The sequence below is a fragment of the Molothrus aeneus genome, unplaced genomic scaffold (assembly GCF_037042795.1).
Source record: "Molothrus aeneus isolate 106 unplaced genomic scaffold, BPBGC_Maene_1.0 scaffold_36, whole genome shotgun sequence".
Classification (NCBI taxonomy): Eukaryota; Metazoa; Chordata; class Aves; order Passeriformes; family Icteridae; genus Molothrus; species Molothrus aeneus.
In genome coordinates, this window is record NW_027099027.1 from 1464629 (window position 1) to 1478888 (window position 14260).

The 14260-nt window shown below is 53.1% G+C and overlaps 1 protein-coding gene and 1 pseudogene across 1 annotated transcript in view; one reads left to right on the forward strand and one right to left on the reverse strand.

The window, feature by feature from the left end:
* The window catches only part of LOC136570728 (uncharacterized), a 2607743-nt pseudogene that overhangs the window by 1442862 nt on the left and 1150621 nt on the right, over window positions 1–14260 (reverse strand).
* The window catches only part of LOC136570729 (uncharacterized), a 2347277-nt gene that overhangs the window by 1330617 nt on the left and 1002400 nt on the right, over window positions 1–14260 (forward strand). Inside the window, 3 exon segments of the mRNA XM_066571173.1 lie at window positions 11313–11502; window positions 11505–11567; window positions 11570–11748. Of these exon segments, the coding sequence (XP_066427270.1) occupies window positions 11313–11502; window positions 11505–11567; window positions 11570–11748 (432 nt within the window).

Here is a 14260-nt window from a genome sequence, read left to right on the forward strand (position 1 = left end):
GCACATATATGAAGCAACTGGGATTCTGCAGGGAGTGAGGGGAAGTGACCAGGATCATACTGGGAGTGCTGAGGAAACTGGAAGCACACGGGGGGACCAACTGGGCTCGTACTGGGAGCAGCCACTGCCAGCCCTGGGACCCCCCAAAAACACCTCCCAGGATCCTCCCGAGGGCCATCTGCGGCTCGGCTTTGGAGCCCTGCCAGCTGCAAACATCCCCCCCCCCCCAAAAAACCCCAAACTCAGGCACCCCCCGGGCTATTTGGGCCGCGCTCCCCCTGCCCGGGCACCTGCAAAATGGGGGGCGATGCTCCCGGGGCTGCAGCGACTGCAGGATTCCCTCTCCCCTTCTCCAGCTGCTTCCTGCAGTTGCTCGGCCTCTTCCTCCCTCCCTCCTCATCCTCCCCCATTCCTGAAGGCCGAACCGTGAGGGGAAAGGGGGTGGGGAAAGGGCGGGAACCGTGAGGGGAAAGGGGGCAGGGAAAGGGCGGGAACCGTGAGGGGAAAGGGGCGGGCTCAGGCCAAGGGCGGCAACTGTGAGGGGACACTCTGGGAGGCGGCACCCTGCAAACAGAACTGCAATGGACTGAACATGAACGAGAAAGAAACCAGTAAGTCTGAGAGTTTTATTTGCTGTCAAATACATCCCACATACCCAGCCGCACACAATCCCCATCCCACCACTCTAATTGAGATCCCACTTCTCCCAATCTCCTCCCAGCCCCATCTTACTTAGGTGGCTGAGAAATCAAGTGAGTTTGGTACGGCAGTGAGTTCTTTTGAGGTGGGTTTGTGCCATTTAGTGGTAAGATTGAGCTGTTTTCACTGGGATTTGAGTGGTTTTGAGGGGACAGATCCATCCCTCTTGGCTTCTGGAGTGGAAACACATGGAGAAGAGAAAAAAATTAACGTGAAATTAAAAGTAGAAGTAGCCAGGTGTGTTCCCAGCATGGATCACAGGGAATGTGAGTGACCAGGGCTGTGCCCAAAGTGCCTCCTCCAGTGGGGGATGGAGCTGCAGCAGCGCACGAAGCTCTTCCCGCACTCGGGGCACTCGCAGGGCTTCCCTTAGTGGTGCCTCCGTTGGTGTCGGGTCAAGTTAGAGCTGCAGGAGAAGCTCTTCCCACACTGGGGACACTCGTAGGGCCTCTCCCCACTGTGGATGCGCTGGTGGGTGACGAGGGTGGAGTTGTGCTTGAATCCCTTCCCGCAGTCTGGGCATTGGAAGGGCCTCTCCTCTGTGTGAATCCGATAGTGCCGGAGGAGATGGGAGCTGGTCTGAAACCTCTTCCTGCATTTATCACACTCGTAGGGCCTCTCCCCTGTGTGGATGCGCCGGTGGGTGACGAGGTCAGAGTTGCGCTTGAATCCCTTCCCACAGTCGGGGCATTGGAAGGGCCTCTCCTCTGTGTGACTCTGATAGTGCAGGAGAAGATGGGAGCTGGTCAGAAACCTCTTCCCACACTTGGAACACTCATAGGGCCTCTCCCCTGTGTGGGTCCTCTGGTGCTGGATCAGGTGGGAGCTCCGGCTGAAGCTCTCCCCACACTGCCCACACTCGTAGGGCCTCTCCCCAGTGTGAATCCTCTGGTGCCTGATCAGGTGGGAGTTCCACCTGAAGCTCTTCCCACACTCCACGCATGTGTGGGGCTTCTCCCCATCATGGAGCTGCTCATGGAGCACCAGCTCCGAGCTCTGGCTCCATCTCCGGCTGCCTTCCTGGCCCAGGCTGGCTCTTTCCCCCTCACATCCCCGCCATCTGCGTTTGCAGTCCCTCCTCGTGCGGCATCTCCGGGGCTTTTCCTCCCCGTTGGCTTCCTGCGCCGTGGAGCCGCTCAAAACGGCCTCTGCCACCAGGTTCTGCCACGGGCATTTGTTCTCCCTGCTCTCCATGTTCAGCTCCTGCTCTGGGCGAGGAAGGACAAGGACAGCATGGGATTTGCCTCCGTGCCACAGGCAAGGGCAACGAGATCCCCCCAGGGCTGTGCTGCAGCCGGGGGCTGTGCTGGGCTGGGAGATGGAGCAGCACAGAGGGGAAAGGGGCACTGACTTCCTCCTTACCCGCCTCAGTGTCCCGGAGCATCTTCCTCTTCCTCGCAGCCTCTCAGGGTTGGCAATGGGCAATCCTGGTTTGGGGAAAACAAGGGATGAGCGCGTTTGTAGGAGCGTTGGGTGTAGCACGGTCGGGATGGACGGAGACGAGAGATCTCTGCAGCCAGGTCATGGAACTTGCGGTTTATTGCAAAGGGCCTGGGTGCAGGGCCCTGCTTGGAGCTGCCAGGCACAGCTTGGAGCAGGCCTGAGAGAAGAGAGGGGGAGAGAGGATGAGAGGGTGAGAGAGTAAGAGGGGAAGAGTGTAAGAGAGTAAGGTTCCTGTTACAATACAATGAATCTTCTTCTGTGTTAAATATTCTATTTCTCACTAACCAGTCCAGTACAAGATACAAATCCTTTAGCATTTACATACAGCCTGTAAGAATCATTACATCACCATACTGTGTTACATTTTAAACCCTAAAAACTCCTCTTTGGACCCCTTCTGCTGAGCTAGTAGGGTCTGCTGTGACCCTTGGACCTGTCAGCAAGCAGAGGGAATTGTTTCATCAGAAGAGGATTACCTTCAGTCGGGCCACACCATTGTTTTCCTTTTGTTCAGTAACTAAGGTATCTAAAAGCTTGCTTTCATTCCAATCTTGCTTATAGTTTCTATATTCTCAAAAGCTTTTGAGAATATAGTAACTATAAGCAAGATTGGAATGAAAAGCCAGACAATAATATTTATAAGACTTTCCTGTTCCATCTATGCCAACACACGTTGAGTTTGAAGGTCTCTCTGCCCAGGTACATCTCTAGTCCGGCCATGTGGGCTCCAGAAAAACCTCCCAAACACCAAGATTCAGCCCTGGAAAAGCCTCCCAGGGGGTCCCCGTCCCTGGTCCCTCCCCTCTGGTGTTCAGGGGTTCCCCCCTGTCCCAGCTGCTGGGGTCACGCTTGGATTGGGGGTCCCCGTTCTCCTGGGTGCCCCCCCTGCCCAGGCTGCTGGCAGTGCCAGCAATGCCAAAAGCTCCCCCCTCTTGGCTCTCCCCATTTCGGGATGCCGGGGCTGTTTGGGCTCCCGGGCTCCCTTCTCCCCTCATTCTCTGCTCTGGGCTGCAGCGGCTCCAAGGAGTCCCCCCTGCCCCTCTCCAGGCTCTTGAGGCTCCCGCCAATGGCGGCGCTCCCCCCTCTCTGGCCTCCTGGGGGACACAGGGCTCTGCTCCTCCAGGCTGCCTCTGCCGGCAGCCGCCACCGCCACTCCTCGATGTCCCCCCGAGGGGCCTTTTCCGCTCAGCCTTGGACTTCTTCATTCTCCAAACATCCCCCCAAAAACCCAACCCAGGGACCCCCCGGGATATCCGGGCCGGGCTCCCCCTCCCCGCTCACCTGCGCCATGGGGGGGGGGGGGAGGGGGGGCGATGATCCCACAGGTGGGGGCTGCGAATTCAGGCAGGGCTCGAGACCGCGTGGCTCCCCCAGCTCAGCCTTGATCCGCCTTTGCCCCTCCTCTTCCTCCCGCTCCTCCTCTGTCTTATCTCCACCTCCCTCTCCTCCTCCCCCCTATACCCGCCTCTTTCACTGCTCTTTCTCCTCCCGCTCCTCCTCTTCCATCCCCCCTCCTCCTCCTCCTCCTCTGTCTTATCCCCACCTCCTGCTCCTCTTTCATCCCGCCCCTTCCATTCCTTCTTCTCCTCCTCCCCCCTCTACCCGCCTCCTCCTCCTCCTCCATCCCTGCCCTTCCCTCCCTCCTCCTCCTCCCCCAGCAGCAGCCACACCCTCGGTGCCCCGTTCCCGCAGCCCTCGCAGCCCGCGGCAGCAGCGGCGATGGAGCCGGGACAGGTCGGCATGGGCAGCGCGGGGCTCTCGGCTGCTCCCAGCCGCTGCGGGCGGGGGGAACCCGGCCCGGGCCAAAGGAGAGGCAAACTGGGCAAACTGGGGGCTGCACATCCAAACTGGGCCTTGCTGGGGACCCTGCCTGGCCACTGCCAGCCCTTGGGGCTCCTCTCGGCACATCCGCCAGGGGGGAACGCACACAGGCCTGGGGGATCCCAGCAGTGGCAGCACTGCCAGGGACTGGGCTGCACTGGGATCGTACTGGGAGCAACTGGGGCTGTACTGGCTTTGTACTGACATCATACTGGGAGTGACTGGGGCTGTACTGGCTTTGTACTGACATCATACTAAGATTATACTGGGATCATACTGGGAGTGACTGGGACTGTACTGGGTTTGTACTGATATCATGCTGGGATTATACTGCCATACCGGGGCAGACTGTGATTGCACTGATGGATACTGGGATCATGCTGGGATCATACTGAGATCATACTGGGAGCGAGTAGGAGCCTGCAGGGGGCAGTTAACACCATGTTATGGGCAAATGGGATATACTGGGAGTGACTGGGATTATGCTGAGGGTGACTGGGAACAGCTGTGAACAACTGGGATCATGCCAGGAGCAACTGGGAGTGACTGGCTGCACGTTGGGGGTGATTGGAAACTGCTGGGCTTATACTGGGATGAACTGGGATCATGCTGGAGCTGACTGGGATCATTCTGGCAGTGAGTGCCACTACACTGAGGCTGACTGGGAGTGCTTGGGAGCAAATGGGATCATACTGGAAGGAACTGGAAAGATGCTGGAGGGAACTGGGCTACACTGGGAGTTACTGGGGGTGACTGGAACAAAAGTGAGGATGAAAGAGAGCAACTGGAACCATGTGGAGCACAACTGGTTCATACTGGCAGGGACTGGGAGCACACTGGGCTCCTATTTGGATCATACTGGGAGGGACTGGACTAATACTGGGAGGATCTGAGAGGGACTGGGAGCACACCCTGCACATCATCCCCCAGACTGGGCCTGACTGGGAGCAACTGGGAGCATGCTGGCAGCAAATGGCATCATACTGGGACTGACTGGGCTGATCTAGGAAGCAACTGGAGCCACGCTGGAGGCAGCTGGGACCATACTGGGAGAGTTTGGAAGCAACTGGGATTATACTGGGAGCACACTGGGAGGGCTGGCATGTGACTGGGATCAAACTGGAGCTTACTGGGATCATATTGGGGTTGAAAGGGAGCGACTGGGATCACACTTTGGGCTACTGGGAGCAACTGAGGGAAACTGGGATGATGCTGCAAGCAAACTGGAGGAACTGTGAAAGACTGGATGCATGCTGGAGGCAACTGGGATCTACTGGGCATGACTGGGGGATCATACTGGGATAACTGACACCTTACTGGGGCCACTGGCAGTGCCTGGGAATGACTGCAGACATGCTGGGGGCAACTGGGATATACTGGGAGTGTCTGTAACCATACTGGGGGAACTGGAACCACACTGGGAACAACTGGGACCATGCTGGGGAGAACTGGGACCACACTGGGGGCAACTGGGAGCGAGTGGGACCATGCTGGGAGGCACTGGGATCATCTGGGGAGGGACTGGGACTAGAGCAGGGGCAACTGGGTCCAACTGGGACCATCCTGGGAGTGTCTGTAACCATAGGGGAGTGATGGAAGCACACTGGGAACAGCTGGGCCCATGCTGGGAGCAACTGGGATCCCACTGGGGGCACTGGCATCAGACTGGGAGTGACTGGGAGCAACTGGGATTAGACTGCAAGGGACTGGCATTATACTGGGAGTGGCTACACTCATACTGGGATTATACTGGGTGTGAATGGAACCCGACTGGGGCTTACTGGGAGCTACTGGGCCCATGTTGGGAGGAAAATGTGACACACTGGGAGCAACTGGGATCGGCTGGAAGGTTCTGGAACCATGCTGAGAGGACTGAGACTACAACTGGGGCAACTGGGATCATACTGGGAGCAACTGGGGCCACCCTTTGAGCAACAGATGGAAACTGGCATGATGCTAGAGGAAACTGGGAGGAACTGGGAAAGACTGGGATCATTCTGAGGTAACTGAAACATACTGGGAGTGTCTCTAACCATCCTGGGGGCACTGGAACCACACTGGGAACAGCTGGGATCATGCTGGGAGCAACTGGGACGATGCTGGGGGAAACTGAATCTACCCTGGAGGCAACTGGGCACGACTGGGACCCTGCTGGGAGGGACTGGGACTATTCTTGGGCCAACTGGGATCATCATGGGAGGAACTGGGAACATCTGGAATTATGCTGGGAGCAACTGGGATCACACTGGGATCCCAGTGAGAGCAGCTGAGTCCATGCTGGCTTACACTGGGATCTCATTGAGAGCGACTGGAATCACACTGGGATTGACTGGGAGTGGCTGGTTTTGTGGATTTTGGGGGTTTGGATTTTGGGGGATTTTCTTGGCATTTTGAGGAGGAGTTTCTCTGGGGGTGGTTGGGAGTTTATTGAAATTTCTTGTGGCTCTTTTTGAATTTTGGGGGTTTCACTGGGATTTTGTTGGGATTTTTTGGGATTCTCAGAAATTCCTGGGGTTTTATTGGGATTTTTAGGAGATTTTGGGGCATTTTATTGGAATTGTGGTGGTATTCAGAGGGATTAATTGGGGATTTGGGGTTTTTGGGATTTTTGGTGCGATTTGGGGGGGTTTGGGTGTTGCCAGGATTTCTTTGGATCTTGGGGGAGATTTTGTGGGACTTTTTCTGGTTTTGGGGACATCTTTGGGGGATTGGTGGAGTTTAATCGGGATTTTTGGGGTTTTTGGGATTCCAAAGGATTTTGTGGGCTTTTATTGGGATTCTAGAGTGTTTTAATGGGATTTTGAGAGATTTAATTGGGATTTTGTGGGTTTTATTTGGACTTTTGTGGCTTTTAAGGAGATTTTGGTGCCTCTCAGCCCTTCCCCACACCCAGGGAATGCCCCAAAGCCCCCTAAAATTCCACTAAAACCGCACAAATCCCCAAAAATTACAAGAAAACCCTCAAAAACCCCAGGGAATCTCCAAACATCCCTGTGGAACTCACCAAAATTTTAAAAACCTCACTAAATTTTCAATAAATCTCCCCCCAAAAGCCCCAACAACCCCAACAAAACACCAAAAATCCAAAATCCCCCAAATCAACAAAACCCCCCAAAATCACATAACCATCACAAAACCCAATAATTCTTCCCAAAAACCCCAATACTTCCCCCCAAACTCCAAACAAAATCCCCCAAAGCCCAAAAAAGCCACCCCCAAATCCCCAAAAACCCTCTCAAAACCCCAAAATCCCCACAAATCCCCCCAGACTCAGTGGGGCCGTCCTGGATCAGGGGGCACCGGCCGGTGGAACAGGAGCCACTTCAGGGGGCCCTGGGAGCTTTTTGAGGAGGGGGCACCATGGGAGACCCCCCAAAAATGGGGGGGGGGGAACCCCTGCAATTCCCCCCTCCCCCCGAAACCCCCAGACCCCGGTTCAGGGTGGGCCTGGGACCCCCGGGACCCCCAAATCTCCCCCAGGACCCCTCCAGGAACCCCAAACCCCCCAGAGCTCCCCCAGTGTTGGCCCAGAACCTCTCTGGACCCCCAAACCCTCCCCAGGACCCCCAAAACCTCCACAGGACCCTCAACCCACCCCATTTCTCCCCAAAATTCACCCCAGACCCACCTGAGACGCCCCCAAATCCATCAAACTGCCCCAAATCCCCCTCAGACGCCTCAATCCCCCCAAACCTCATGAAATCGCCTCAGACTCCTCGAAATTCCCCAGACCCACCTCAGAACGGCCCAGATCCTCCCGCAATCCCCCAAAATGCCCTCAGACTCTCCCAATTCCCCTCAGTTCCCCCTAAACCCACCTGAGAACGCTCCAGACGCTCTCAACCTCCCCCCAAAGCTCCCTAAAGCCCCCTCAGACCCACCAAAGCCCCCTCAGACCCCCTCATTCCCCCCAAACCCACCGCACACCCTCGTGTTTCCCGTCGATGCCCCTAAAAATCCCCAATTTCCCCTCAGACCCGCCCCAACCCCCCCCAGTTTGCCCCCGGCCCCACCTCAGCTCCGCTCTCCCTCAGAATCTCGCGCCTCCACCGCCTGTGCGGGCTCTCAGCAATAGCGGCGCGCCCCGCCCCGAACCAACCAATCAGCGCGCTGCACGTCCCTGAACTAACCAATCACGGCGCGGATCCCCTCAGCAAGGCCCGCCTCCCCCGCGCCATCCCAGCCAATCAGAGGCGAGCCGGAAGCGGCGCCCCCTTCCCTGCCGCCGCCGGGACCCCCGGGCTCGGGACAGGAGCGGGAGGGGCCTGAGAGGGGATCGGGGGGGGGCGGGGGAGGGTCCGGGGGGTCTGGGGGGGCTTTGGGGAGGGGTCCGGGGGTTTGGGGGGGTCTGGGGAGGGGTCCTGGGGCACTGTGGGGGGACCTGGGGGGTGCGGATGGGTCCTAAGAGGGGTCTCGAGGAGGGGTCGCGAGATATGAGGCACTCATACCACAGCGTAAGCTGTAAGCAAAAGGAATTTTAAGAGCTGTTTTGGTTATTTCAGAGAAAGTTTAAAAGGGAGAAGCTGCTGTGTGATGTTATGATCGATTTTTGGTGCCAGAGTCCAAGGAGTTTAGGGCTGGAAATCCCAGCCCCACTGGATCCAAATGAGGAAATCACCTGGGCCTGTCCAACCAAGGTGTCACGTTGGTGAAATTAAAAGGCAAAACACGGTCCATAAGATAGAAAGGAAAGTGGTACTGTCTCAAGAAAACCTCTTAAGCAAGCCTGGCTGCACTTTTTATTCAAGAGAAAAGCAAAGTTCAGGAGAAAATGAAAAGTGTTTTGCATGGCTGATCAAAGACATCTGGAAGATTTAGAAGAAAACCCAGCAAGCTGCTGCAATTGATAAAAAAAGATTAGTGCAGAGCAATTTTCTTGGAGATTGCCAGGAAAGAGCAGAATACCAGAGAGCAGAGAAAGGGATCCACCCTGAGGTGTCTTGTCCATATCCATGACTGACTCCAACAAATCCAAGAATATCCTGAGCTGGAAGGGACTCACAGGGATCATGAGTCTGACTCATGGCCCTGCGCAGGACATCCCACCACAGGTCTGAGAGCCTTGTCCAAACATTCCTTGAATTCACAGGGGCTGTGACCATTCCCTGGAGAGTCTGTTCCAGTGTCCAGCACCCTCTGGTCCAAATCAGATGAAAACGGCACCAGGACAGAGTCCAAACCCAAAGACTAAGGAAAGTCAGGAGCCCCCTTGGTCTGAATGCACTGAGTGTCCCAGCACCAGACCCATGATTCAGAATGGGCAGTCATCAATGCAAGATTAACTAATTGTGGGAGTCAGAAGTAAGTTGAAGTGATATAAATTGAGGTTTTTGGCCTCACTGAAAGGTGCAATGGCCACAGGCTTTCAACGGAGGACTCACAGGAAGAAACGTTAGATTTCCTAAAAGGCCAGTTGAGGTTTTGGAGGATGGAGCCCACCAAGACCTCCAGAAGTAGGAGAGGGGCTGAAAGGATGAAGTCAGCAGGGACAGAAATGGGAGAAAAGCCACACTTGCCAAGGAAATTCCAGAAGCAGTGATGGCAACAGCAGCACTGGCTCCAGCTTCCTCAGCTTCTTCTTTAAGGTGGGAAAGGAGGAAAAGGGGGGGAAGATGTTCTTAGAAGGGAAGGCTTGGCACTGATGGGGCTGTGGACTCCTCACCTGAAACTCCCTGAAACTGTGACACTGGCTCAAACCACGGCATTTTTTAAAAGCTAATTTTCTTGAGAGCAAAATTTTGAGTCTTGAAAGTGATCTCAGGCTTCACACCTTATCTGAGAAAAGTTCTTAAGCAAACACTGAAATTCTCAGTGACATGACTCCAAGAACAGAGATACAAGGGTAGGCATTGAGAACTCCTTGATTCCCCTGGATCATAATGCATCTTAGGATCAGATTAACAAAGGAGGAATGGATTTAGGTGCTGGCTCAAGTCCAACATTCATTAATATTTGTGGGTGTGGATGTTGTGGCTGCCCCATCCCTGGAAATGTTCCATGCCAGGCTGGATGGGCTTGGAGCAATCTGGGATGCTGGAAGGTGTCCTGTGGCAGGGGGTGGGACTGGATGAGCTTTAAGATCCTTTCCAACCTGAACCATTTGGGGATTCTGTGATTCCATGAACACGTCCACACCCAGCCTCACTCCAAACGTGTCAAGCAGGGACGGGGGGTTGGCAGTCCCCAGACAACAGTGGGCAGGAGGAGAAGAAGCTGGCACGGATTAACTGAGCTGCTCTCCACAGAAAGAGCAGCAAGGGGGATTCTCAGCCAGGACCAGCCACAGAGGGAGTGAGCCTGCTCCTCACCCTCCTGTTTAAACACAACCTCTGCCCTCAGCTGCAGTGAGAGTGTTTCACCCTGTGCGAGTCTCCCAGGGAGATCTTCCTCTTTGGGAAGCTGCAGGTGGAGTGGATGTTTTGAAGAGGTTCAAACCTCCCCTCTCTCACCCGTGGAAGGTCACTGTGATCACTGTAAAACAGAGCTTTCAAGTTGTTGGAGCCTAGCCTGTGACTTCCCCACTGTTTTTGTCAGCACCTGCAAACACCAAATGTTTCTATGCCTAAAACAGCACTACTGAGAGCTCAGAGTGATGCTGTAGAGAGGATTTGGGGGGAGCCTGTGCTGGATAGCAAAAGTGCAGCTCAGTTTCTGGCATATTTTTGGTTAAAAATCATCACATGCTGAAAGCCAAAGTCAGAATTGAACCAAACAAAAATGCATTTATCATCTGCAAGTCTAAGATCCTGCAGAATCAAGAAGCTTTCCTTGCCCAGCTTTGGAAAGATCACTTCTCTGCCCTAAACCCTTCTTATGCTTCTTGTTTCTTCTTTATTTGCTATTTTTTTTTTTAATTCTTCTTAGGTCTTCAGTTTCACCGTGCTCATCCCTTGTTTTCCCCAAACCAGGATTTCCCGTTTCCAAGCCCTGGGAGGCTGCGAGGAAGAGGAAGATGCCCCGGGACACTGAGGCAGGTAAGGAGGAAGTCAGTGCCCCTTTCCCCTCTGTGCTGCTCCATCTCCCAGCCCAGCACGGCCCCCAGCTGCAGCACAGCCCTGGGGGGATCTCGTTGCCCTTGCCTGTGGCACGGAGGCAAATCCCATGCTGTCCTTGTCCTTCCTCGCCCAGAGCAGGAGCTGAGCATGGAGAGCAGGGAGGACAAATGCCCGCGGCAGAACCTGGTGGCAGAGGCCGTTTTGAGCGGCTCCACGGCGCAGGAAGCCAACGGGGAGGAAAAGCCCCGGAGATGCCGCACGAGGAGGGGCTGCAAATGCAGATGCCGGGGATGTGAGGGGGAAAGAGCCAGCCTGGGCCGGGAAGGCGGCCGGAGATGGAGCCAGAGCTCGGAGCTGGTGCTCCATGAGCAGCTCCATGATGGGGAGAAGCACCACACATGCGTGGAGTGTGGGAAGAGCTTCAGGTGGAACTCTGACCTGATCGGGCACCAGAGGATCCACACTGGGGAACGGCCCTACGAGTGTGGGGAGTGTGGGAAGAGCTTCAGCCGGAGCTCCAGCCTGATCAGCCACCAAAGGATCCACATGGTCAGAAGCCCTATGAGTGTTCTGAGTGTGGGAAGAGCTTCAGGCGGAGCTGTGACCTGATGGGCACCAGAGGATCCATGATGGGGAACGGCCCCATGAGTGTGGGGAGTTTGGGAAGAGCTTCTGCCGCCATTCCCAGCTGATCTGCCACCAAAAGATCCACACTGGGGAGAGGCCCTACGAGTGTCCCCGGTGTGGGAAGAGCTTCTCCAGCAGCTCTCACTTGACCCAACACCAACAGGTCTGGAGTGATCGATCTGTCACCTCAAAACCATTCAAATCCCACTGAAAATACCTGAATTTTAATCCAAAAAGGCTCAATTCCACCTCAGATTGCTTGTTCCCTCCTCACAAAAACTCGGTCTCAGGCCAAACTCACTCCGTTCCACAGCTGCCAGAGTGAAATTGAGTTGGGAGAAGACTGGGAGAAGTGGGATCTCAATTTGGAGCAGTGGGATGGGGATTGTGTGTGCCTGGGTGTGTGGGATGTATTTGATAGCAAATAAAACTTTCTGAGTTACTGATTCTGTCCCGTCCATTTTCAGTCAGTTCTGTTTGCAGAGTGCCACCTTCTCAGCTGATTCAATTCCTTTTTTAAATCATCTAACGCAAACAATCCAAAAACCAATATCAACATAAAACCACCCACACAAAATTAAATTTTTAAAAATAGTTTTAATTTTTTAGGAGTACCTAAGGACATTATTAATGTTTAATTGTTTGGTTAAAATGTCTGAGAAATTATAGTGGTGTTTGGTTTTGTGTTTAGTATATTTGTAATATGAATTTTTACTAAGGTGTGTTAGATTGTATGTTAGTTTTTTAGATATTTTTTATCTCAAGTATATTAGCCATCGAGTTAAAACTTTCAAAGGTTGGTATATAATTTATTTATATTTATTGGTAATGTTATAGTTCTTGTTTTTTGGCTTGAATCATTATTGGAGTATTGTAAGTAAGAGTTGAAATTACTATATTTCATTTTCATTCTAATTATTTATTCTAATTATTATTTATTTATTTATAATGTCATTCTAATTTTTTTAAGATTATAGGAAGGAAGTTCAAGGGTAGGAACATTTTTTCCTGGCTGGGAACTGGAATTCCAGACCCTGGGAGTGTGTGCAGGACCCCACAGACTGGGATCAAATATGGGCTGGGATCAAATATGGACTGGGATCCTATGGGTTGGGACTCCACAAAGTGGGACCATATGGATCAGGACCACACAGACTGGGATCAAATATGGGCTGGGATCACCTGGACTGGGATCACGTCGATGGGGATCCTGTGGATCAGAACCCTCCAGACTGGAATAGCCTGGAGTGGGATCAAATATGGACTGGGACTGAATGGACTGGAATCCTATGGACTGGGACCACACACACTGGGATCACTTGGACTGGGATCCCAGGGACTGGGACCATATGGATCAGGACCACACAGACTGGCATCAAATATGGACTGGGACTGTATGGACTGTGATCCTATGGACTGGGACCACACGGACTGGGCTCAAATATGGGCTGGGACTGTTTCTGAAAGTAACTTTGTTCTATAGTTTTTATTTCTGTCATTAATTAAGCTTGTTAAAAGGCTGCTTGTGCTAAAGTGCCTGCTTGGGTGGGATAACATCCAATGCACCCAGGATGAGGACACCTGTACAGATCTGCCAACTATCAGCACTCCCCGTCTGAAGGCAGAGTGCACCAAGGCCCAAAAACTGGAGGTGATAAAGAGAAGAAGCCAAAACCACAGCCAAGAAACACACATGCTCTGAAAAGGCAGACCCAGGGAGGGGCCATGTAAAATCATTCCTGGAATATGTAAAGTAGTTTATGGATATGCATGAGGCTCTATGAATATGCACCAAGCTGATGTAAGGGGAAAGGTATTTCAGGGGATCCCCAAAGGTAACAGGGTGCTCCTGGCTGAGTGCCAAGAGGCACCCGGCCGTAATAACCTTTGCTCCATGGTCCTGGTCTCCCATTGTCCCTTATTAAACTTTGTACATTTTCACAGGAGAGTGAACATGTTTTTCACAGGCAGCTTCACAGAAACTGGAACACGTGGGGGTTCCCAGGAGTGGGCACCGCTGATCCAGGGCATGGAGGCGCTGCCTGCAATCGTCCATAACCGCCCATAAGGAGCCTCCAGGGCTTTACCCTCCATGAGCTGCAGCAGCCGTGTCGGGAAAGGTGACAAGAGCCCGTGGAATGGTGCTTGTTGCAGGCAGATTGGCCACTTGCAGCTCTTCAAAACTCCACAGCAGCAGATAAGCATTGTTTACATTTTGTTCCTGAGGCCTCTCAGCTTTTCAGGAGAAAAAATCCTAAGGAAAGGATTTTTCATAAATAGATGTCAGCGACATGTCACCTTTTTTTTATTTTAGTTAAATTAAAAAAAAAGTGTTTGTAATTCTTTCTGCTCGACTCATGCAGAAGAAAGAACAAACACTTGACAGGTTATCTGTTGCCAATCAAAGCCTCAATCAAGTGCTGATGTGGAATGATCAAGGAAATTCTTCACCTGTAGAACATAAAATTCGATCATATCACTAAAACAATCTTACAATATAAGAAAATGCAAAAACAATGCAAAGAAAGTTCAAGTCTGAACAGCTGAGTTTCAGAAAAACTCCATTGACTGAAGACGTTCCTCTTTGACATCTCTGAAAGTCCCTTTTGGTCCTGAAACAGGTTGCAGAATCCTGAAACAACAAATTGCTAGAGAGAATCCATCAATAGTTATCA